The sequence below is a fragment of the Uloborus diversus genome, chromosome 2 (genome assembly GCF_026930045.1).
Source record: "Uloborus diversus isolate 005 chromosome 2, Udiv.v.3.1, whole genome shotgun sequence".
Classification (NCBI taxonomy): Eukaryota; Metazoa; Arthropoda; class Arachnida; order Araneae; family Uloboridae; genus Uloborus; species Uloborus diversus.
The window spans coordinates 2,468,068-2,495,231 of NC_072732.1; the positions used below are offsets into that span (position 1 = coordinate 2,468,068).

The 27,164-nt window shown below is 35.3% G+C and overlaps 1 protein-coding gene across 1 annotated transcript; it reads left to right on the plus strand.

Moving 5' to 3' along the window:
- The first annotated feature begins 155 nt into the window (after positions 1-155).
- Positions 156-27,164, plus strand: LOC129217745 (armadillo repeat-containing X-linked protein 3-like). The gene is made up of 6 exons (XM_054852084.1): positions 156-309; positions 5,241-5,559; positions 7,896-8,109; positions 12,183-12,317; positions 20,277-20,519; positions 26,873-27,164. Exons 1-6 carry the CDS (start codon positions 156-158, stop codon positions 27,131-27,133), a joined length of 1,326 nt encoding a protein of 441 aa, XP_054708059.1. The 3' UTR covers positions 27,134-27,164.

The following is a 27,164-nucleotide window of genomic DNA, read 5'->3' on the forward strand; positions in this document are numbered from 1 at the left end:
AAAATTCATCGTAATCATATCATCGTAATCGTAACCTAGGACTACATGTGTTTATTTCTTTTTTCGTTTCATCATCTTCACTTTTAAAGATCTTTTTGCCATTGATCACAATTTTATCTTTTCAGCCGAACTATGAACAATTTTTTATAGTGATAATGGCTTCGGACGATAACAGATTAGTGGAGAAAGTAGCTTTCTGTTCCGTGCTTTGCGCCGGATTTGCGTATGCTGGCTATAATGTTGTGTCAAAAATGTGCCTTAAAAGAACTAAAAAGAAAGAAAATAGTTTCTCTCAGACTTCGTGTCAAGGTTAGAACACGTTAAACTGCATGATCTTTGTATATTACTTGATAATTTATATTAATTGATCTGATCATTTATGAAACAAGATTAATATCATACTTTATATTATAACCTCCCAGCTCAATATCGTATTAATTCGATTTATAAAAACTATATACAATAATATGGTCATCCAGTTATGGGACTAATGCATTTTCTACGACAAGAAAAATCAATAGATATACAATAATATGTTTCCGGCTCCGAACGAAAATATTCTTTAATTTTTAGTTTCGTAATTGATATGTATATTTTTACTAAATCGAAGCATATCTTGGGTTCTAAATTAGTGATTGCAAAGTTTTACGTCTTAGTTTCAATGAATGAAAAAAGTTTTAAACATTTGAGGAAATGAACTGTTTTTGAACTTTGAGTAGTTCAATCGTGTTGGGATACTATTTCTGACTTAAGTATTAGCTTTATTTTGGATCAATGCTACACACAGTAGTTTTTATTATTATTTTTTTTTAAATGCAGTTCACTATTTCGTTATTATGTAAGTAAACTCTTCTCATCAGGCCCAGATCTACAAATTTTGGCCCCATATGTAGATTTAGGCCTGCTCCTCATAAATGAAAGCGATTTCATATTTATTTATTTTATTTCAGCTTATAGTTTTTTGTATACATCATATTTTTTTTCCTTTTTCTGCATTGCATTTTCTCTATCACATTTTCATTGTTACAGTTCAGTATATATATATATATATATTTTTTTTATTTTCAAATAATATTTATTATCCCCAATTAGTGCAAACAAAAACTAGGAAGTGTTTTTAGATTTTCAACTTTAAAAATAGCATGGTAATTTTAAAATATCTATCTCATTGTTGTAATGTTAAAAGTTAGAGCACAAAAGTTTACTCTAAGAAATAATTGACTGTCTATTGCAATCTACAGGTAAGTCGAGAGATGCAAAATTTCTGGAAGTTATGAGGTGGTGGGAAATTCTTTAAAAATTTTGATGGAAACATTGAATTTTAAGAATTAATATGCATTTGGTAGCTATATTTCCTTAGAAAACATAATAAATGTTGTATAAATTCCATGTTTTGAAGGAAATATAGGTAAAACTTTAACTATTGATAAAATTAACTAGTTTGCTTTATTTGTTCAAAACATCAAAAATGAGTCAAATCACCAATCCATTATTCAATTTAGGAAAGATGTGATTTTTGTAAATTGTTTTATCAAGGGTCTTTACAAATTTGCTCTCATTTCTTTGTAAATTGTGCCATTTTACAGAAAGTTACCTCTCTTTTGTGACATGCAATGATATACAGGACAATATACAAACAGACATTAAATGAAGATGTTTTGGAATGAAATGAGAAAAGTAGTAAATATTGTTTGAGGGAAAGTAAGTTATCTTTCAGCTTTTGTCAACAAAATTAATGTGGGATAACTGAAAAAAAAAAGAAGGGGGGGGGGGGGGCGAGAGATATTACAATGTAAGCATAATAAATTTCTGAGCACATAATTTTTGCTGGAAATTTTGAAGTTTTCAATTTTTGCTGAGTTGAAATCAACGCCTTCAGATTATGTTTTTTCCCCAAAACTTCCATTTTTTACCCCGACCATTCTGTACTCATGGAGATATCCCCATACGTGCCTCCAATGTTTTGTGTTCACAGAAATCAAACTAACGACCAAACGGCACGACCTTGAGGGTCACGGACAAAATTTTGGATAGAGATCCATTCCCATTAGATAGGAGCCCAGGTAAAGAGGTTTGACTGCATAAGCCCTCAGGGTTGGCAAAAACCCGGGTTTTTTAAAAAAGCCCATGGAGCCAGGGTTTTTTGGGGTTTTTTAAATAAAACCCAAAAAAACCCAACTAAAGCTAGGTTTTTTAAAAGAAATGTGGGTTTTTTTGTCTTTTTTTAGGGGAAAGGTGGGGTACTCGTAGCATATTGTAGCAAAAGTATATGGACAAAGCACAAAAATTGTCTTGATAAAAAAAGTTGAAAAATTCAGCGTTTTCTGAAGAAAGGTATAAAAGACGACCAAATTCAAGAATGGTGAAGTTTCAGATTTTTTTAGTTTCCATGATTACCAACAGTTAAGGCAAAGTTACTTCTCGAGTGATAAAAATCTATTGTTCGTTTTTAATTACTACATTTTTTTTTTGCATTTTACTTTTATTGTATTTCATTTTGTTATGCAAAACTAATGTAGAACATCAAAGTAGTTTAAATCCCTTTTGACTGAATTCAGCTTAATCAAGACATTTCTTTGAACTTTATGTTGACTGTTTCTATTTCTGTGTACAGAGTAAGAAATATTAAACTTTTTGTAAGATAATGAAAGTACTGTACATCCTATTCTGTTTTCTGTCTGACCGTGTGAAAAATCTGTTTATTTCTAAAAAAAATACCTTGTGTTTATTCGAGATTTGTGACGTGTTGGTTAGCAGAAAATAATTCACATGAAAGTCTTTAACTAGATTAGTTTCCTCTGTAAAATCTACAAATGTTGAGAAAATCAGACATGACAGAACTTAGTCAAGATAATTTGAGTTCCTTATTGACCAGTTGAAGGAAAAAAGTTAAATATATTTATTTAAAATCTTTGAAGCATTTTTTAATGCCCTTAAGAGTTAAGAAATACTATTAAAGTTCAAAATTCATTTTTTATGTCCACTGCCTATTGTGAAGAAGAAATAAAAAAGAAGTTTAAATTGTAAAAGTATTTAAATTAATTATTTAAAAAAAAAAAGTTCTCAGAAAAATTTAAAAAACCCAAAAGTGGGCTAAATAATGGGTTTTTTCAAAAAAACCCATTGGGTCCAATCCGGCCAACCCTGTAAGCCCTACTTTGCCTGCAACAAAAGTCCAAAGTTGCTAGTTTGGCCGCAGAAATTCAATGGCATTTCCATTGACTTCGACACTATGTTCGATGTCCCGACGCATTTGGCATCTTTTGTTAGTACAATGAGCAGAAGGGAGAAAATATATGTATTTATGGGCATTATTTTAGTTACTTGATAAGTCGGAGCCATCTCGTATTCTTCTTTTTTCATGTGCCATGTGTAATAAATTAGAGCTTTTTTTCCTCTCCCATTTTTTGCTTATCATTGCAGGATATCTTTGATAGCGAACGATAAATGTCCAGTTAAAGTAAATGTTTTCATTAGCAAACGATAAATACTTTTTACTAGCAGAGAATTAATTCTCAACTCCATAGCTCGAATTCGCTACCTTGCGGTGATAAACAATGCTACCGAAAAAAGTAAAATATTCCATTCCACGTGTTTTCTTTGGCAGCAAATGACAGGCTCCAGACAGTTTGTGATGTGATGTAATTTCAGAGGAAAAGAAAAAAAGCTTCTCATAAACACTGAAGAAGTACTGTTATTCATAGGGCTTCGAAGCAAGTTATAAGTTACAGCGTTTGTTTGTTTTACCTTTTTCATCCGCCATTAGACAGTGTAACTGCAGCGTCCCCTATAGTTTATTGGGGTTGCGAATATGAAACGAAAATAATTAGTTTCATTTGCAAACGATAAATATTTTGTAACTATGTTATTTTGGCGTTCAAGCTATCGAAATTAAAAGTAGTGTCCAATTTAAATTTGAGAGCCGCTTACTAAAAATTAGTATTCAACGTAATTAATTCAAAGGTAAGTGCACACATACTCAGTACAAGACTCAGGCTCATAATGCAGTACAAGAGCAGAAAAAGGGGTAGAAATGGTAATTATGAAAGAAACTCCATTGCAATTCTGGGTCCAAACAGGGCCGGATTTAGGGGAGGGCAGGTGGGGCCTCCACAACAAAGGGGCCCCCACAATAAAATTTTTACAAACTATCCTAACTTTCATTTTTCGAAAATATCGGATATATACATATATATCAAAATATTCGGATATTTTCGAAAATATGATGATTTTTCCAATCCTGATTAGGGGCCTCCACTCCTTCCATTGCCGCAGGGCCTCCATACTTCCAAATCCGGCCCTGGGTCCAAATTAACAACTTTGGACCCCCATTGCAGCCGAACTGGGGCCTGTGCAATCAAACCGCTTTACCTGTGCTCATACCATAGACTAATAATAAGAGTAGACCGAGCTTTCCCAGACTTGCTGATGAAAAAATGGGTTCATGGATACATCATGTGACTAGTGGGAGGCTCGGCAAAAACATTGGCAGCTTGGTTGCTAGATGGCAACATTATCTATAGTTTGGCACTCGACATGTATTTGAAGACGTAATGTGTTTTCGTTATAATTTTTTATGTGCAGAGATTGAACTGTTTTTCTTTTAGTTATGCTTTATTTTGACATTAGTAATTAGTTTTTGATCACAGTTTTCAGTCACTTTTATTTCATTCGGAACTGCTACGTCAGCGTCGGCGTGAACATAAAATGGCGTAAACGTTTTGCGTTAACGCAAAAAGGTACTCATCGGTATCTTAAATTGAAATTGTAGGTAAAAATCTCACCGTGTGCCGATTCTTTTTGGGCGCTCGCATCTTTATTTGCTTACAGAGTTATTGAAATTGGCTAAAGAAAATGCACAGTACTATCTAAACGAAAAACTCATTATATCAACAAAATATTTACAACTTAGAATAACAAATTTACAAATTGGACTCCATAAGAGATCATTCTTCCGCGTTCCATCAGTTCTGCTTATTTTATTTCTCGCGGACGTTGATCGTCTGCTAGGATCAACGCCCGCAGTTGCTAGGATATCCACCAGTCACATGGTTTGGTTTATGAGCAGCAAAAGGGTTGCCGTAGCTCAGTCTATTCTTATTATTAGTCTATGGCTCATACCTAATCAATGGGAATTGACCTATATCTAGTATTTTGTCTAAATCCGTGACCCTCAAGGTCGTGCCGTTTGGTGGTAATATGCAGTCATCGCCCAATCATGAACCAACCTCCTTTTCCAGCCAATGCCTCGTCTTCGGCATCCACCAAGTCGACCCAGACGGAAGAAGAGAGGTCGTGGGTCGTGGAAGAGTGCGTGTCCCCCAGGTCGGTGCGAGAGAGGGTCAACGACCTCAACCTGACCGAGCGACTGCGGAAGAAGAGCATCCCCCTGTCCCCCGAAGTGAAGCCCCCCGGGTTCCGCGGGAGCCCCTGGAGCTCCCCCCTGGGCTGTGCCAAGTACCTGAGCGTGTCTGCGGAGAACATCAGCACGAGGGGGGGAGAGCCCCCCGCCTCCAGGAGGGGCTCCCCCCTGGGGAAGAGTCAGGGAACCCTGGACAGGTAATAGGTCGAACCCGTTCGTTTTTCTCCTAAATATTTTCAGAAGAATATTCGCAACACCAGAGCTCAAATACGCTACCTTGCGGTGATTAACAATACAACCGAAAAAGGTAAAACATTCCGTTCCACTTGTTTTCTTTGGGGTAAATGACAGGCTACAGACAGTTTGTGGTGTAATGTAATTTCAGAGGGATAGAAAAGAAAGCTTTCCACAAACGCAATGCAAAATTACTGTCGTACACTAAGCTTCAAAGCAAGTTATAAAGTCTGTAATGTGACCTTTTTTGCCATAACTTTTTAATTTACTGTTTGATTAGCATATTATTTTATTTTGATCTTTTCTTACCAGCACACCAGCTCAAATTAAAATAATTTGCAAATCAAACGGTAAATTAAAAAGTTATGGCAAAAAAAGGTCATGTTACGGATTCTACAAAATGTCGAAAATACCGTGGAATGCCCCTTGTTTGTTTTACCTTTTTCATCCGCCATTAGACTGGCTGCAGCGCCCCCTATAGTTTATTGGAGTTGCGAATAGATCATTTTATAAAGTATCGATGAAATTACATTCTGAGTGCATTAATATATTTTCGCATCAGCAGGAGTTATAACTAAGATTCAAATAAGGCAGTTCAAATATCATTCACAAATAAAAAGTTTCCTTAATAGATCCTCCGTGTAATGTTTTACTCGGCAACTACATTTTTTGAGACAATCGGTACTGTTTTTCACTCCTGCTGTTTTCAGGGACGGATACAAGGGAAGAGCATCGGGTGCCATTGCCCCTCCCTTGAGGGACTCTCCACCTGTAATTTTTCGAAAATGAAGTTCAAAAAACGCAAATTTAGGCGAGTTTCATTGATGTTGGGAGAAGGGAGTTTTGATTTTGGGACCCCATCTCGGAACTCTTTTGGAATTCACTTTTGGATGTCCAAAACCTTTGTGATCAATACTTTTGAATCAGTGTACATAGTAAAAAGTAAACTATAAAAATCAACCAGCCCTCCCTTGAAAAATTTTGAATCTGTCCTCGGCTGTTTTGTTTTTCAAAGCTTTGAATGAAGATGGCGAGATGAGAAAGTTTCAAAATTTAAATTGCCAAAGAATGCTGCTATATTTCCAATGCAGATGTAGGTTTTTTTTTTCAACTGTTTAACTCATTGTTTATTTCTGCAATGCTGTACTTTCCAGGGTTGGCAAAAACCCGGATTTTTTTTAAAAAGCCCATGGACCCAGGGTTTTTTGAGTTTTTTTTAAATAAAACCCAACTAAAGCTGGGTTTTTTAAAAGAAATGTGGTTTCTTTTGTCTTTTTTTAGGGAAAATGTGGGGTACATGTAGCATATTGAAGCCTAAGTATATAGACAGGGCAAAAATTGTCTTGGGGTAAAAAAAGCTGAAAAACTAGTTAAAATTCAGTGTTTTCTAAAGAAAAGTATAAAAGATGAAACCCAAGAATGGTGAAGATTCAGATTTTTTAGTTTCTATGATTGCCAACAGTTAAGGCAAAGTTACTTCTCGAGTGATAAAACCAATTGTTCGTTTTTAATTTTTTTTGCATTTTACTTTATTGTATTTCATTTTGTCATGCAAAACTACTGTAGAACCTCAAGTAGTTTAAATCAAGCAGTTCAATTTGTTTTCCCGTGTTTACTGAATTCCAGCTTAATCAAGACATTTCTTTGAATTTTATAATGCGTGTTTTTCTATTTCTGTGTACAGAGTAAGAAATATTAAACTTTTGTGTAAGATAATGAAAGTACTGTACATCCAATTCTGTTTTCTGTCCGACCATTTGTAAATGGGTTAATTTCTAAAAAAATACCTTGTTTATTCGAGATTTGTGTGGTGTTGGTTTGCAGAATATAATTCACATGAAAGCCTTTTAGCTAGAGTATTTTACTCTGCACAATCTACAAACATTGAGAAAATCACATGTGACCGGACTTAGTCAAGATAATTTGAGTTATTTATTGACCAGTTTAAGAAAGAAGTTAAATATATTTATTTAAAATCTTTAAAGTATTTTTTAATGCCGTTAAAGTTCAAAATTCATTTTTTATGTCCATTCTCTGTGGTGACACATAAATGAAAAAGAAGTTTAAATTGTAAAAGCATTTAAAATAATTAATTTTTTAAAAACTTTTCAGAAAATTAAAAAAAAAAAAACAAAATTGGGCTAAATAATGGGTTTTTTTAAATGGGTTTTTTCAAAAAAAAAACCATTGGGTCCAACCCAATTGGGTCCAATCCGGCCAACCCTGGTACTTTCTGTAGATAATTGCATAGTACAGATTTCGGTGATCTCGAGATACTTTACGTTTTGTCTGAAAACAGGCCCTGCATCTCGGAGCAGCTGTCCAAGAGGCTGCTGCCCTTCCGCGACGAGTCCATCACGCTGAAGACGCTGGGCAACCTGCAGAGGGCGCCACAGAAGATGACCGCCTTCGAGGTCAAGAACCTGGTCAGGTTGTTGACCTCCGTCAACGAGGAGATCGTGCTCAAGACCCTCTACACCATCTCCAACTGCGCAGCATTTACCACCAACCAGGTATGTTGGGGAGAATTTCTAACCTAATAACATCTCCCCAATATTTCCTTCGATGCTAGCAGAGTGAGCTCTGAAATAAGACTAATAAACTATTTCTAACTTGCATGAAGTTTATTTAAACAATAATGTAAATAGTTGAAATACTCTGTAAATGATAAAAATTAATACAGTAGCCCCTCGTTATATCGCTCATTCGGATATATCGCTCTTTTCTTCTGTCTCCCGAAACATTAAAGCAGAAAGAAACATAAAGAAAGGACGAACGATCTATAGTCCATTTAGCGAGAGCTGATAGTGGACGTAAACAAAGCAACGTGACAATTGGCGTTACCGCTGTCTGCTTGGCGCTGGGATGATTGAAAACAGCGCCAATCAGATAAGCGAAATGTCCGTGCTTTCAATGCGAACAGCATTGCCAATCGGGCGAGTAAGTCTTGAAAGTAGTAACCCTCTTTGTTTACTTCCTCTATCAGCTCTCGCTGAATTGAGTATAGACGGGCAAAAGAGTTTTCTGTAAACAATATGGTTACTTTTACTTTTCACATTCTTTCTACAGCAAGTCAAACGGATTAGAAAGTCTTATTTTGAATAAGATTGTACTGGAATGCTCACTCTTGTCTCGCGGCAGGTCAGAAAGATCGTCTTTATTCGCCATTTGATGTTTTCAACTTTCTGACGGTGAAAATTTACTTAAATTTCAATCTTGTTTAAATTTCAATCGGTGTGATACTACATTCGTGAACTACATCGAAACCTTTAAAAAATCATGTCAAAAAGAACAAATGCTAGTTTACTTGTGTATTGGACTAATAACTATTTTTAATGACCTCCGTTATATCGCGCTTTCGGATGTATCGCTCTTTTTCTTTGTCCCCCGAAAAGCGCAATATAACGAGGGGTTACTGTACTAAGAACGTCATCGCTCCACATGCTACTTCTGCACGAGATAACTAAAACGGCGATGCAAACTGCGTGACTATCGACTAAAAACTTTGACGAAGAAACCCGTCAGGAAATAAGCTAACTCCAGCTCAGCATTTTCAATAAAGGGCGATCGGCACGAACGAGCAAGTTCAATACCCATCTAGCGACCGCCTACAACGACGAGAGATGATCGAAGAGAGAGAGAGAACATAAGCCGCAAGCAGTTTTAATATTCCCCGGTCATCGGCATATCCGAGTCACGTGAACGGACATCGTCACTACCATCGTTGAGCACAGGTGCCATTGGACTCCTTCTAGAAGCTTCCATGTGAGGTCATCCACTACGGAGTTCCCGCCAAAGGTGGACGAAAGTGAAACCGAACATTCGGTCGATTCGACGGATGTGAACGAGTGCCGATAAGCGTCTTTTACCCCAGTCATGCAGATTGATTGGTAATACATTATAAGTAAGGAAAAACATTATTTTACTGTTGGTGTTGTGAGGTGATGAGATAGTATTATTTACTGTTGTTATTAACAGGCATTTATGCCTAACAAGGTAGCCCCCCTCCAACATTAAATCATACTGTGTAAGTGGATGCCAGTACCCAAGGGCGGATTCAGGGGAGGGTCAAAGGGTCGGCTGACCCCCCTGTGACTGGAATTTTATTCTTGTTTTTGTTAAACTTGAATTATTTAGATCCAAAAAAATTGTTCATGGTATCGATGTTAACCTTATTTTTTTGCTTCGTTCTTCAAGGTATTTCTTTTCATCGCGTCATAATTCAAAGGAATGACTGGATTCGTTTATTGGGCTGTTGCTATTTAGAGAGTTTTGTTCATTTTCAAAAGAACAATCATCTCAAAAGAATTGAGCGCTTTTTCAGACCACTCTTCCATCTCAAACACAACCCTCTCTCGTGCTGTGGGCCTGTGATTTTTCCAACTATTTTATTGCTGTAATCTCATATATTGATGTAACCAGTCTGTTAGGGTTAAGAAATATGAGTTCCATAAAAATTTGAGAAAATATGATATCGGCATAGGTTGCGCCATTGAAACATTTAAGGGAGGAATGTAATTTGAAAGGATTTTTGTTGGAGGGAGGGGGTGCACCGTAGCATATGAGGGGTGTGCCTTCCCCCATGGGGGATGGGCCCTTAAATAACTGGTACTCTTTTAAGTGGGATATATTCCGCTGGCCATTGAAACTTGACTCCCTTTTCAAAAAAATCTGGATCTGCCCTGCTAGTACCTAAGCCTGTTTCTTCAAGGTGTCTCATCATTTTGTAGAAGACTGTTTAGATGAGTGTCGATAGTTATTGTCCCTCAAATATGCTGCTGTGGGAAGGTTGCAGTATAGGTTGCAGTGTTTGCGAATTTTTCATTCTTTTACATTTTTTTTACCGATTGTACTCTAGCTTATTATTGTACAAGCTTGCTGATTCGGTTCCTGCGAAAAATGAAGCACGAAAGAAAAGTCAAATTCCGTTTGGCGGGGAATCTCAAAAACCCGTTTCTACAGATACTGTCCCTTGTCTTACATAGCAGGATGAGTCAATCCTGCCTGGGTGCATTTAGATGCGGCACTTAGCTTGCAATGTTAATCCCTCGAGCACCGGGTTCGTACGTTACTCAGTTTTTATGAGAGTGAACAAAAGCTTGATTTTTTTGTAGTAAGTTACCGCCCCCGGCTAAGGCAGAAATACGCGAAATACACCGCCAGCCCAGTTATTCCATCCGAGGACTGCAGTTTCGTGCTTTTTAGCACTCATCAGCCGGGAATAGGAATCAACTGAGCTGGAGGCAAAAAACCTCTTAAGGGAGCCAAGAGAGGCAAACAAACTGGAGGCTAATGTACAATTAGCACACCAGATGAGTGACCACATGCTTTGCCATCAATCTTTGAGTTGAACCGCACCAATGCTGTGTGCTTAACCTTTGAAATGTTCGATTTCCTGGAAAAAATATAGGTTATGCCTAATTTTATTCTGAACAATTTGATACCTTATTAATTACCATACGCAAAAAACTTTACAAGTTATCGAAAAAATGCGTATACTTTCCCCATAGAGATTTATGTTAACAGCGACTGTTTAAGCCTCTTTTTCTCAGTTTTTCGATTTGCGTGCATGATATTTCAGAAAGTGTTTTATATGTTTCTGTGAAACTTTTTGTGCATGTTTTTCTGGTTTATTTTTATAATCTGAACCTCTCTAAATTTATTTTTTTAAATATTTAATTATTTTTTTTTTAATTTTATAAGTTAATATTAAAGTTTTCCAAAATTTTGTGTGAAAAAATAAATATATTTAATATCAACTTTTATTTTTAGTTAAAATTTAGGTTCAGATCATAAAACAAATCAGGCAAACATGCATGAAAAGTTTTATGTAAATACATAAGAAACTTTTTGAAACATCACGCATGCAAAACGAGAAACCGGCACCTGAGAAAAAGAGGCTTAAACAGCTGCTGTTAACATACATCTCTATGTGGAAATTTTACGCATTTTCACGATAACTTAAAAAGTTTTTGGCGTATGGTCTTTACTAATAATAAAGCTGAAAGTCTCTGTCCGGAGGATGTCTGGATCTCTGTCACGCTCATAGCGCCAAGACCGTTCGGCCGATTTTCATGAAATTTGGCAAAGAATTAGTTTGTAGCATGGGGGTGTGCACCTCGAAACGATGTTTCGAAAATTCGACGTGGTTCTTTTTCCATTCCAATTTTAAGAACAAAAATATTATAAGATGGACGAGTAATTTACGAAATTATAACGTGGAAACCGTAACATGGGCACGAGCCAATTGGCGAGATACGAAATGATCATAACGTGGAACCGTAACATGGGTACGAGCCGATTGGCGAGAAAATTCACCATACATTTGTAAATATACAGGCGAACCAAAAGACCTTTTAATTTTTCTATTACGGGCAAAGCCGTGCGGGTATCACTAGTAATAAATAAAGTATCAAATTGTTCAGACTTAAATGACGCGTAACATATATTTTTTTCCAGAAAATTGAAAATTTTGAAGGTCAAGGGTCCTTAGACCCCTTAAATAATAGAATTGAAACCATCTGAAATTTGTTTTGGGGGCAGCCTGTTCATTTCTTATGACAAAAGATGCATTTGAACGTTGCAGGAACTGCTCTGCGAGTCGGAGTGCCCCAAACAGCTCCACAACTTGATGCTGAGTCAGTCGGAGGCTGTGAGAGTGGCCGTGACTCAAGCCATTTCTAACATATCTGTCGTGAATAAGAGCTACAGATTTTTCCAGGTGAGTCGCTGCGATTCAATTTGAGTGGTGTATATGTTACCGTTAATGTATGAAAGCTGGTATTTTATAGAATACAGTAGAAGACCGTTATAACGCCGACCTATATAACGCAATTCTCTATAAAACGCACAACTTTTCAGAAGTAAGCAATAGGTTTTGAAGGTTAAAAAATCCCTCTGTTTTGCTTTTCAAATATAAAAATTGTTAGGCAAATTAAATGTTGAAAGTTTTTCATCTTTCCATCTTATTTCAAAGCTTTTAAATTGAAAATGAGTACTCATAGTAAACAGAAAATACCAGATGGCTCTTGAAAAGGCAGCTGTTATGCAAACCATGAAGCTAGCAGAAGTGCAGGATTTTGATTGTGAAACATATTTTTTTGTGAATGACTCATTGTAATATTGGGGCTTTAATGCTCATTGCAGATAAAACTCATTCTGAAGTGCTAATATATAGATACATTCTGAATATTAGTTTCAAAATTTGTGAAATGACCTATATAATGCCAAAACCTGTATAACACAAAAACTCTGGTCCCAAGATGTGCGTTATAACGGTCTTCTACTGTACCTAGTTATTTCATGGAATAACTGATCGTGCCCGTTAAAAGTGTAAATCTCTTTTGTATTTCATAATTTAGTACTTCATAGAATACAGCAGCCCGTTTAAAATAATCTATATCATATATCTTGCACGACAAATGCATTTACCTTCCACCCCTACTTCATTTATGAACTATTCCGGGCCATAGGGAGAGAACTTGTTTAGCGTGTTGGCGCAATGTTTTTGTTTTAGAAATGATGTTCTTTGTAATTCCGAGTGTCATTTTAGTAATCCTTGTTATAACAAATGATTTGTTGGTACGTTTCCATAAATACCATTTATACGCTGCATAAATGAGACAAATTGCTTATTCCTGACTTTAATTGTCAATCATTAGTTTATTTATAGAATACTTCTAGTTATTTCATTTTAGATAAATTGTTTATTTTACGCTTTAACTGTCTCATTAGTTAATTTATAGAATACCTAGTTATTTCATAGAATAACTAGTTAAAGTATCAAATCAATAACATATTACACACTTTAACAGACACGATCAGTTATTTCATAGAATAACTAGGTATTCTATAAAATAAATGCATTATATACTTTAACTGTAACATATACAGTAGACCTTCGTTTTACGCAGTTTTATTTTTCTCGGATTTGATTATTTGCAGTTTTAAATTTGACGTCTGAATTTTGTTTTGTGCGGATGAGTTTTGATACATTATACACATGGATGCGACATTACCAACATATGAAATACTGTTGGCCCCGCTTAATCGAATATTGTCGCTTCCAAGAAATATTGTCTGATAAAGCGGGGAAATTTTATCTACCTTTTTAAGTTGACAACATTTGTCTTAAAACGTAATAATAATAAATCAACAGCTATGCAAAGGAAACAGTTAATGTTATTGCTAAAAAAAATTTGAACTAAGCTAAAATAAACAACAAAAAAGTTCAATAATTAGTATATAAATTACAAGTATGTATGAAAATTATAAAAAAGTAACTTACAACTTGAGTTATGAAATCGTTCTTTTGGCTTTTAAATGAAAATTATCATTCACAGTAAAAAGAAAATACCAGATGGCTCTTGAAAATGCAGCTGTTATGCAAACCATGAAACTAGCAGAAGTGCAGGATTTTGATTGTGAAACATATTTATTTGTGAATAACTAATTGTAATATTGGTGCTTTAATACTTATTGCAGATAAAACCCATTTTGAAGTGCTAACATATAGGTATATGCTGAATATTAGTTTCAAAATTTGGGAAACGACCTATATAACGCCAAAACCTGTATAATCATTATACAGTAAAACCTGTCTACAACGATACTGTTGGGATCTAAAAGAAGTATCATAATAGACAGGTTACCGTTATAGACAGTTTGATTATTCATGCTGACATTTTGCTGGGGCCAAAAAAAAAAAAATGTTATAGACAGGTTATTGTTATAGACAGTATTGTTATACACAGGTTTCACTGTACATGCTTTGGAAAAATGAGTTGATGTCAATGGTTTATTGAAGAATGAAAGGCTCAACTTTTCTATGCTTTCCATTCTAGCCATACCTCACAGCAATGCAGAGTGCGAAAGAGTATTCAGTAGTGTCAGAAAGGGGAGGACAGATCTGTACTCTGTCTGATAATGACCTATACAGTAGAGAACCAATTATCCGGGAAGTTCGGGACCATCGCTATCCCAGATATCTGAATTTCCCGGTTTTCTGGATCTATAAAAAGCGCTATTGGCCGATTGTTTAGAAAACTTAAACTACTATAGAAATATATATATATAGAAATATTAAAAACTACTATCATGAGAGAATAATTCAAATTTAACTTATTCATAAGACCTGAGACATTCACACTGTTTGGGAAAAAAAAAAAAAAAGAAACAAGCTTTTGAACGTAAATGTGCGATTTTTCTACTGTAGTGTATGAAAACATTTGTTTTCATAAACGCATTGCTTTCTTTTTTTTTTTTTTTAACTTTTTGTAAAGATGTTGTATTTGTGATTACGATAGTTATTGATAACTATTGCTTTTATATTAAGTTAATAGGAATAGAAATTTTATTTATGAGTTCTTACAACCTCATTACAGTCTTGTGTTTAAAGATTTCCAGATTCCACGATCAGCTATCCGGAAATTCGCGAATCTGGTTTTCGGCATTTCCCGCTCTTTCGCTCTAAACTGCAATATTTTAATTTAAGGCCATTCACAATAAAATATTGCATTAGAATGTGACAATATTTATTTCTTTAGGTTTCAGTTGGAATAAAACATGAAAATTTTGGACTTACGAGAGTATTTTTAAATTCAAGAAAATATTTCGGAAATTTTGTCTTGCTTAAAGAATAACCCTTTGAAGTTCGGTTTTGTTAACTTTTTCCCCTGTTATACTTGAGTAATATGGTATTTATTAAGATACCGTTCATATTCTTTTAGGTATTTCAAAAAAATGCTTAGTTTTTCAAAAATTGCCAAAATGCGTATTTTTGAAAAATGACGGGAAAATTCGCACAAAGTTGCCGGTTTTCTGGTTTCCCGGTTTTTTGGTTCCCGGATAAAAGGTTCTGTACTGTATAACATTTTAATCATTAAGAACTTACAAAAAAAAACTATTGTTTTGAAAAAGTTAGTGGAATAAAATTTTTGAATGTTGCTATGTCAGCAACTTAAGAAAGCTTAAGTTCCAGTGAATGTAGTTTCAGCAAAAGCAGCTGACTGCATTAATTTGAAAGAAAAAGTAAGATAATACAGCAAGTTATTAGTTTCTTCCAAAAGAATATTTTTAAAGATGAATATTAAATGATGCATCTCACAGAAAAATATTGGACAATATTTTATAAGTGCACACTGGTATTCTTAAATTTTTAAATGCACAGGCTTGCCTTTTTGAAACTGCTTGTTGTAATCCTATGTTTCTCTTTTGTGAATCCATTTTTTTTTTTCGTCTGTGCTGATTAATTACAAGTAAAGATTTGAAAATATAATGCTTTTAGTTTAAACGGTTTGTTGTGTGTTGGTTAAAAAAAATGTACAAATACACCCATGGTATGCTTTGTAAGATTTTTAAAGTTGATATGTTGGCAGCTATGATAATGCAAAAGCTTTGGTCCCAAGGTGTGTGTTATTATCAGGGTTGCCAGATTTAAGAACAGTAAATACGGGACAGGCTTCAACCAGTAAAAAATAAGCTTTTGGAAGATTCCTCTGTCTGTTTATGGGTGAGCACAATTTTGGAGGAGCTCTATCTCAGAGAATAAAGCAAGAAATATAACGATGTTCAGCATGCAGATCAACGTTGATAGAAACAGGCAATAATTAAGTTTTGACTTGCGTTTGCTCCAAGAGAAACGGTGCAATCGAAAAATTTTCTTGTTAAATATGACTACTTTATCTGAAACAGTAATGAAAGGAATCGAGGAACAAAACTTGCTTTTTTAATGCCACACCAGCCAATGGGAAAATCTGAATAATGAGTAAAGCTTCATGGTCTGCCGCCAAAACAAAAACATACAAACCGAATCAAAACGAAAACAATTTTTGTGTTTGCTGCCTCCTGATTTTCTTATTGCTCTTTGTTTCACATTTTTTTTTTACTTTGATTTTTTTCCCCATAAACTAATGTCTCGTTTCGTAAAATATTGTTATCAGCTAGAATACGGGACTTTAACCGTCCCGTATGGAAGTTCCCCGGGACGCGGGACAATTTTTCCAAATACGGGACTGTCCCTTGAAATCCGGGACGTCTGGCAACCCTGGTTATAATAGTCTGTATTTGCCATAGACTAATAATAAGAGTAGACCGAGCTTTCCCGGACTTGCTGATGAAAAAACTGGTTCATGGATACATCATGTGACTGGTGGAAGGCTTGGCGAAAACTTTGGCGGCATGGTTGCTAGATGGCAACATTATCTATAGTTTGGCACTCGACACGTATTTTAAGACAATGTGTTTTCATTATAACTTTTTTTCCAGGTGCAGAGATTGAACCGTTTTTCTTTTAGTTATGCATTATTTTGACATTAGTCATTAGTTTTTGATCACAGTTTTCAGTCACTTTTATTTCATTAGGAACTGCTACGTCAGCGTCGGCGTGAATGTAATGTAGTAAACGTTTTGCGTTAACGCAAAAATGTACTAATCGGAATCTTAAATTGAAATTGCAGGTAAAAATCTTACCGATTGCCGATTCTATTTGGGCGCTCGCATCTTGAATTGCTTAGAGAGTTATTGAAATCGACTAAAGAAAATGCACAATACTATCTAAACGAAAAACTCACTATATTAACAAATATTTACAGCCTAGAATAACAAATTTACAAGTCGGACTCCATAAAAGATCATTCTTTCGTATTCCATCCATTCTATTTATTTTATTTCTCGCGGACATTGATCGTCTGCTACGATCAACGCCCTGTGTTGCTAGGATATCCACCGGTCACATGGTTTGGTTCATGAGCAGCAAAGGGTTGCCATAGATCGGTCTATTCTTATTATTAGTCTATGGTATTTGCACTACCGTTTTTGCGCCGTGAATAATCTAATTACCTTTCCATATCCCAGCCCCACATCCTGATCCTCATGAGCAAAGCATGATTAGCACTTCAGAATGAGTTTGTTTTATCTGCAATGAATATTAAAGTACTAATTTACAATTAGTCATTAACAATTTAAATATGTCTCACAATCAAAAGAAAGTGAATTATCCTGCACTTCTGCTAGCTTCATGGTTTGCATAACAGCTGCATTTTCGAGAGCCATCTGGTATTTTCTCTTTACTGTGAAGACTCATTTTCATTTAAAAGCTTTTATTTATGATGGGAAGATGAAAAACTGTTTGAAAATTTAATTTGCCTCACAATTTTTATGTTTGCAAAGCAAAACAGAGGGATTTTTTACACTTCAAAACCTATTATTTACTTCTGAAAAGTGGTGCGGTTTATAGAGAACTAGCTGTACCCGACGCGCGTTGCTACGGCAACAAAAAAATACATCATGATACTGATTTTCATGACAATCGGTTGAACGGGGCAGAAGTGGCTACTCTGCAGTGCCACCTGGTGGCGAGTGGCTTCCATGACCTTCTCCGTGGAAAAATACATATCTATAGCCATTTTCATCATAATCGGTCCAGGTATCCAGTGACTCTACTCACATTTTGTACTCACGCAGTTTGCGAGATCCATCCATCGCTAAAAATATAAAATAGAAAAAGTTTTAAATCCCCCCGTTGCATGAAAACAATAAAGAAAGAATTTATTTGTTCAAACTCGAGAAAAATGCTAACTTCTTATCAATGAGATCTTTCACGCGAATTCATTTTATTCGTATTTATCCAATGGATTGTGACTTAAATTGGAATATAAAAAAGGAACGGATTTTTTCCAACTGGTCTATAAACATTCCCAGTACCAAAAATAACAAACGGTGAAAGTTTCAGCCATATCTGCCGGGTCGTTTTTGAGTTCATGGACAAACATTCATTTTTATATATACGAGGCGTGTTTTTAAAGTAAGTTCCGTTTTTATATAAAAAAGGAACGAGTACAGATAGAGCTAAGTAATTTAGTGCACAAAAATCTACCACCCTCACGCTATTTTTCGACATTGCTCCCGTGATTTTCCGAGCATTTGTCATAGCGTGGTACATGTTTTTGTATACCTATTCGTACAAAGTTACCGCCCGTTTATTCAACCATGAGGACTCTTACAGGTCTTTAGGTGAACTTTTTTGAACATCCTACAGTTTATCCCAACCTTGCTCGCAGCATCTTTCATTTGTTTCGGCATCTAAAGTCTTTCCAAGGTGGTCTGTGGCACAACAGCAATAATGAGCTCAGAGAACATGTTATCCCTTGGCTGACTACACGGGCGGCAATTTTCTACGAATAGGTATACAAAAACCTGTACCACGCTATGACAAATGCTTGGAAAATCAGGGGAGCAACGTCAAAAAATAGCGTAAGGATGGTAGATTTTTGTGCAATTAATTTCTTTGCTCTATCTGTACTCGTTCTTTTTTTATATCAAAACGGAACTTACTTTAAAAATACGCCTCGTATATAGATTGTGTTATATAGGTTGACGTTATAACGGTCTTCTACTGTATTGCATCCTTGATGCCTCTTGATATTATTATATACACTTGTGCATATACACTTCTGTCGCATGACATCACAAATGATGAAATGCCACATCACTGTTGCCATTACTTAATTCACATCTTTAGTCATGTGTACTGGCAACGATAGGGTTGATATCAAGCGTAGAGCTCAATATTTAATTCACTTCTTGATTATCATAACGTGGAAATGTGGTACAAAGATGCGCCACAAAGAGCATCGTTTGTGACGTCATCAAGACCACACGTTCGAAAAATCGGACATTTTAAAAAGTGAATTAAAAAATAACTGTTGGGGAAAATGAAAGTATTTTCTGAGTCCATGTTTTTTTTTTCTTTTTTTGCTTATTCTATCAATTTCAAGTGACTAAAAGTAGTACTTTTGACTGAAGGAAACAACCCTATTCTATAATTAGTGCCTTACTACTCATTGCAGATAAAACCCATTCTGAAGTGCTAATATATAGATACATTCTGAATATTAGTTTCAAAATTTGGGAAACGACCTATATAACAGCAAAAACTGTATAATCATTATACAGTAAAACCTGTCTACAACGATACTGTTGGGATCTAAAAGAAGTATCATAATAGACAGGTTACAGATCGGGAAAAGTGATGCGGTTTATAGAGAACTAGCTGTACCCGACTTGTGTTGCTACGCCAACAAAAAAAATCCATCATTATACGGATTTTCATGACAATCGGTTGAACGGGCAGAAGTGGCTACTCTGCAGTGCCACCTGGCTTCAATGAGCCTATTATGCACCTTCTCCGTGGAAAAATACATATATATATAGCCATTTTCATTATAATCGGTCCAGGTATCAAGTGAAGATTCAAATTTTGTACTCACGCAGTTTGCAAGATGCTAAAAATATCAAATAGAAAAAGTTTTAAATCCCCCCGTTGCATGAAAAGCCATAAAACAATAAAGAAAGAATTTATTTGTTCAAACTCAAGAAAAATGGCTAACTTCTTATCAATGTGATCTTTCACGCGAATTCATTTTATTCGTATTTATCCAATGGATTGTGACTTAAATTGGAATATAAAAAAGGATGGGATTTTTTTTCCGACCGGTCCATAAACATTCCCGGTACCAAAAAATAACAAACGGCGAAAGTTTCAGCCAAATCTGCCGGGTAGTTTTTGAGTTCATGGATGACATACAGACAAACATTCATTTTTATATATATAGATTGTGTTATATAGGATGGCGTTTATAAAGGTATTCCACTATAATGCAATTACCTTTCCATGTCCCAGCCCCACATCCCGATCCTGCTGAGCAACGCGGTGGGGGGCAAGGAGCTGCTGAGGAGCCTGTCCCTGACGGCCCTGGCCAACCTGGCCCTGGACCCCCTGTCCCACGGGGCCATCCTGCGCCAGATCGGGCCCCTGCTGGAGATGGCACGCAGTGGCACCAGCGTGGCACAGCTGCAGGCACTGAGGCTGCTCGTCAACCTGTCCTGCAACAGGGAAGTCATACCCTCCCTGCTCATGACTGAGGTGAGGCTGTCTTGTGATTTCCTTTTACTAGGTAACTAGTAGGGCTTTGCCCGTAGTAGAAAATTCAAAAGGTCTTTTGGTTCGCCCGTACATTTATATATAATGTATGGTGAATTTAGTTAAAGGCCAAAACAACAGATTACATTTAACTTACTGATTTAAGATTTAAAGAAACGTAATATTCGTACATCAGGGGCCAATCCAGGATATTTTTCTCGCTACCTATTTTTGTGAAAGTATTGCATTATTCTATTTTTGGGAAAGTTTTTTTTTTATCAGCATTGTTTTTGAGAAATTTTAGAGGCATCCTAGTTTTTGTAAAAGAGAAGTAGAACAAGTGAAATTTTAGTTCGAAAAGTGTAAATGTCATCTAGTATTATTTTTAACAGGTTTCGTTTTTTTTTTGGGGGGGGGGGGGGGCTGAAAACCTATGAAGTACGAAAAATACCATCGTAATTTCAGCTTAATAGGCTATGTACTGTGTATAATATAGGAAATTGTGAGAAAAACGGTTTTTCAAAACAGATGTTGAAAGATTGCAATAATATTGCATAAATACACTTTGGCGAGAAACAGCTAAAAATCAGTTAAAATACTACAAAAAGGTTACTATTTAAGCGATTGTTCATATAAACCTGCTTAGAATTTTATGTTATAAGTAAATTTTGTTTTAAACAGAGAAACATTTTATATTTTAAAATGCGAATTTTTGTGAAATTTTCGATGTTTTTGTGAAGCTACCTGATTTTATTTCTTGATTTTTGTGAAAGTACCGATTTCAAAACAAGATTTTTGTGAAGGTACCGAAAAACGGTAGCAAAATCAGCCTATATTGGGCCCTGTACATTAAATTCTTCTTTGATGGAATCAACAATTTACATTTTTGAAAAAAAAAAAAAAAGTGTGGACGTACCTAGAAATGTTATTTTGATCCAGGAAACTATTTGAGGAATAATAGATTTCTTTTCTAACTTACAGAAAATGTTAAATGAAAGAAATCACACGGTAGCTTATTGGTAAAACCATAATATTAATGGAAATGGCATGTAGTATCAAAAAAAAAAATGTTGTCTCAACTGCATCATACTTTTAAGAACAATTTAGCAGCTGTTTGGAATTTCGCAAAGAAAAAGTTTCTGAATTTTTCAATAAGGCTAAAGTGTTAAGAAGCTATGATTTTCTTAATTACATAATATTTTATGGTAAAAACTAGTGGTACCCGCAAGCCTTTGCCGGTAATAGAAAATTAAAAAGGTCTTTTAATTCGCCTGTATATTTACGAATAATGTATCTGTTATGTTTTCTTATAATATCATAAGGAAAATATAAAGTAATAACATTTCAAATATTAATTTTATTTAAACTGAATCCAATATCGGCATCCGTATTAACAACTGAATTACAACTGAATAATTATCAAGAGCATCTTTGTTCTTAAGATTTGACAACTCCAACTGTTGCCATTCATAACTTCAATAATATGTTACGGTATCGTGAATTTCTCGCCAATTGGCTTCCCCATGTTACGGTTCCTCGTTATGATAACTTGGTAATTTACTCGTCCATCTTATGGTAATTTTGCTCGGGAAAATGTTCTTAAAGTTGGAATAGAAAAAGAACAAAATCGAATGTTTGAAACATTGCTTCGAGGTGCACACCACCGTGCTGCAAACTAACCCTGTGCCAAATTTCATGAAAATCGGCCCAACGGTCTGTGCACATCACAGACATCCAGACATCCGCCAGACAGAGAGACTTTGAGCTTTATTATTGGTAAAGACCAGCAAAAATACCCAGCGTTGCCTGGGTCAGTAATAATTGTGAGGAACAATTGCTATGTTCATTCATTTTCTGTGTTAACTGAAAGAACTCGAAACCCACCGCTTTTGCGTGATTAGAAATCGAGCTTCTTCCTTACCCATAAAAGTCAAATGGCAATAAGTATGAAGAACGAACGAGCATTCAGTCAGTAACGAAAGCACAAAAAACGAAGCATATAAAAATTTGAAGAATTTTCAAAATAGGAACTAACAAAAGCAAAGATCACTTTAAAAAAACGTGCGCTTTATTTAATTAAATAGTACACACACACAAAAAGAAAAAAAAAAGCTCTCTACTATGTTTCCCCAAGTGTGCAAAAAGTAGAGTTTCCAAATATTTAAATGACTTTAAACTCATGTTTGCTTTGGATTCATTAAAAAATGCTAATCATGTTTGCTGCTTTGATTCAAAACTTTCATTATGATTACTTTTAATATTACTGCACACTGTTTCGTAACAATGGGTTTTATATTTAATCATTTAATGGGGAAATGACATGACATTTACTATTTTTCATCATAACGTTTTTAAACTATGTTTTTTAGAAATAAATTACAGCCTATGTTACGATCATAGCCCAGGTGAAGCTCTCTCCTCTTTCGTGAGAGACGCCCTTTTCAAAGGCGATTAAGGGGTCTAAGGACCTTTGACCTTCAAAATTTTCGACTTTCTGGAGAAAATATACGGGGTGTTCTGTTTTAAACTGCAAGACCTTTTTTTTTTTTTTGCAACCGTTAGTCCTAGATGTATACTTCCAATTGCAAAAATGTCAAAATCAGATGCAGAGTTAAGGTATTGAAAGTTTGAAATAAAAATAAAACTGAGTCAAAAAATACGAAACGTAACTTTTTATACGGGCCCCAGGTCTCCTAACATATATTTAAGGAAATAATCTCCATTAAAAAATAATTTCAACACAAAAAGTTGGAAATGAGTAAGGCCAATATTCACCGAGATACGAAACGCAGCGTTTTGTGAGTTACACCACTTTTCACTCGCCGTCAATAATACCTTTTAGGGGGGGGGGGGGAATATAGCAGTTAACAAGTGTTTAAGATGATGTGTGTGCATAGAGTGTGGTTTTTGAAATTGTGCAAGGTTTTTGCATATCACGGTATAACATTTGCAGTTATTTTTGAATAGCGATGAAAAATAGGAGTACCTTGTTTACCTTACTTTGACGACCTGTCATTCTTCTGAAAGGGCGATAAGCTCCAATCTCATCTTCGGTATGGTCCCTCAAAAATTGGAACTGGAATATCTCCTTGAGTTTTGGTCGCACAAATGTCAAAATTTTTTTATGTTACTAATATCATTCAATGGAGATTGTTTCCCTAAACATAAGTTGGGGGACCTGGGGCCTGTATAAAAAGTTTTTTGTCTCCTTTTTATTTTTACTTCAAACTTTCAATATCTCAACCCTGCATCTGATTTTGAGCATTTTTGCAATTGGAAGTATACGTCTAGGACCAGGGTTGGCTTTCTGCCGGCAGAAACTAGTATTTGCCGTGCCAGTGGCAGAAACTGGTTATAACCGGTAAAAACTGGCCAAAACTGGCAAAAACTTAAAAGTCTTTAAGAACTTTAACTTTACTTAAAACTGAGATATCAAACTTCATTTCAATCATTGTAAAAAAATAAAATCCTATGCTAATTCCCTTGATTTAGTTTAGAAAGGGAACTTTTCAACTGCAGATGCTTGAAATATTTGCATTGATCTTACAAAGGACAAAATTCATTTGGGTTCTTAGGCAAGAGGAGTTACATACAGAACTAAACAAGCATTACTGATAGTAATTTGCTCGCTTTATATGAGTTTTTTGTGTCGGTAATAGTTTTCAATGCAGATTATTTCTCTAAATATTAGTTGGGGGTGAAGCGAAACTTATGGTTTCTTTTTATTGAATGATTTGATTCGCTTTCCTTTCATTTTTTTGTATTACGTTGTTTTAAGCCACTCCCCTTTGTAGTCAGTTGTATGTTTGCTTTGGTAGTGAGAAGATCATCTGTGTTCCTTGAGGCGTATGCCTAACCCTTTTTGCTTTGATATGTTTCGATATTAATTAGCTTTAGACTTCATTAATAAACTTATCTTAATTTTAATGGCTTGACTTCATTGCCCATTTGAACCACGGGGCCGGATTTAGGGGAGGGCAGGCGGGGGTACTGCCCCGGGGCCTCCACAACAAAGGGGCCCCCACAATAAAATGTTTACAAAATATCCTAACTTTCTCGGGTAGAAAATATCGGATATATACATATAATATCAAAATATTCGGATATAAATCAAAGTATCGGATATTTTCGAAAATAGGGTGATCTTTTCGAACCCTGATAAGGGGCCCCCACTCCTTCGTTGCCCCGGGCCTCCACACTTCCAAATCCGGCCCTGTTGAACCACATTAGTTTTCGGGGCAACTAGGGCCTGTATAAATAGTTAAATTTTGTATTTTTTGACTCATTTTTATTTTTGTTTCAAACTTTCAATATCTTAACTCTGCATCTGATTTTGAACATTTTTGCGATTGGAAGTATACACCTAGGAGTAACGTTTGCGAAAATAAAGGTCTTGCAGGCTAAAACGGAGCACCCTGTATGTCAAGCATAATTTAATTCTGAACAGTTTGATGCCTTATTTATTAGCATACGCAAAAAAATTTTCAAGTTATCGTAAAAATGCATAAACTTTCCCCATAGAGATTTATGTTGACAGCAGCTGTTCATAAGCCTCTTTTTCTCAGGTGCTGGTTTCTCGTTTTGCGCGCATGATATATATCAAAAAGTTTCTTATATATTTACGTAAAACTTTTCATGCATGTTTGTCTGGTTTATTTTAATGATCCGAACCTAAATTTTAACTAAAAATAAAAGATATTATTTTTTAAAAAAAATATTTTCGCTCAAAATTTTGGAAAATTTTGATATTAACTTACAAAATTTCAAAAAAATAAATTAAATAAAAAATAAATATGTTCTTTGCTCTCTTTTTGAATTTGCTCTCTTTTGAATAACAGTATATATACTATAACAGTGAAGAGTTTTGCTCTCTTTTTTTCATGCTTGAGAATGAAAAAAGAGATTAGCAAAGAAGCTAGAAATTACTAGTATTTTCCGCAATGCATCTGTAGCCTTATTATTATTTTAAGGGCTTTCTTTCATTGTACTTTTTTTTTTCCATGAAATGAAGGATGTTCATAAAGATTTAAAAGTCCCAAAATTTTTGCTTTTATAGGTTAAAACTTTTTTGGGAAACATGCCAACATTGAAACTGTGGACTTTGCCGAAAATTTTTTAATGTGTTTGAGATTTCAGTCCTTTTGTAATCAATAATTGAATTTTTAGTTTGTCTTAACTTAACCCAAAGATATATTACAATTATTATCATTTTTTAAGCATTATTTGATTCATAAAGTAGATTTATTTACATTAAAAATATGTTGTATTACTATTTAATAATGCAAGTCGGCATACGTAAACTTGGAATTTTTTCTAAAAGCAACTGTAAAACCTGGAAATGTCAGGAATTTCATTCTTGAACTTCTGTGGCAACCCTGTTGAATGTTAACCTTTTGCAAGAAATGTTTCTTCTCACTAATAAGAGGGGAAAAAAAAAAGCTTCTACCTCTTCTCTACATAGTATAAAATGAAGTTTCCAAAAAGCGTCTGTGTGTTTGAAGTCGCAAAACTCGATAACTACCCGGCCGATTGCGCTGAAATTTTCACAGTTTGTTCCTTCAAGTCCTGAAAAGGTTTGCAGACCAGTTCGAAAACAATTCGATGAATAGTTCTTTTTTTATTCCAATTTAGGCCCAATTTTCACATAAATTCTCAAATATGGGGGTGAAAAATGACTTGCACATATTAATATTACATATTGTCAGAAAAGGTAGAATTTTCCGCGTTCTACGTAATTTGTTTCAATACTCTTAACCTTATTACGGCGGGAGTTATTTGCGTTTTTAGCTCGAATTTTTTTAGGCTTAGCTGAAATTTAGGCACTACTTTCCTCATTAAATAAATCAATAAAAAGTGAAGGAATCGTCCCACAGATTTCTTTTTGACGCCATTGGAAAAAGCCACCTTTTTTACTCCAGATCCGACTCGACCTATGGTCGAAAAAATAAGCTTTTATCTCGAAAGGAAAAAAAAAGTGACAAGCCTTTTTAAATCAAGTTTAAGAAATCTCGATTCCATTCAAATTGTGAACCATTTTTTTTCGCATTTTATTTCCTTAAACTTAGTTTATTTCGTGTTTCCATGGTTACGCATTTTAAATCCCTCTCTCTGGATTTAATTTCTTAAAAGTATTTTCGTCATTGTTTGGAAGGGAAATCATGATGTTTTTTTTAAACTTATTTTTTACGCCTCATTGTTGAATATACGACACTTGAGACAATTTTATTTTGAAGATAGACCCAGGCAAAGCCGGGCAACGCAGTAAGTTGAAAATATTTTTTGCAACCTCACACGTTGTGTGTTTTTTTTTTTAATTTCAAAAAATCGAAAATGAATTTCATTTCCATGGATTCCAGGTTCCCTCAGATATGCTAGACATGTTGAAGACCCCCCACGACCGAGAGCTGCTCCTGAGGCTGCTGACCTTCCTGGCCAACATCGCGACCTTCGCCGCCGACCAGGTCGACGGCTCCTCCCGACCCACCCTGCTGTCGACCCTCTACCGCTTCGTGAGGAGGCCCGAGTTCGAGGACCTATCGACCCTCTGCGGGGATCAGGATGAAGACCTGAGCTTCCAGGCCCGGAGACTGCGCAAGGCGCTGACCGCCGTTTCCTAGTGAGAGCGACTCGGAAAACTCCGACTCTCGC

Coding starts and splice junctions, on each gene's coding strand:
- LOC129217745 (XM_054852084.1), top strand. CDS start 156: ATGGCTTCGGACGATAACAGATTAGTGGAGAAAGTAGCTTTCTGTTCC. Junction 310..5,240: donor CTCTCAGACTTCGTGTCAAG/GTTAGAACACGT, acceptor CTCCTTTTCCAG/CCAATGCCTCGTCTTCGGCA. Junction 5,560..7,895: donor AGTCAGGGAACCCTGGACAG/GTAATAGGTCGA, acceptor GTCTGAAAACAG/GCCCTGCATCTCGGAGCAGC.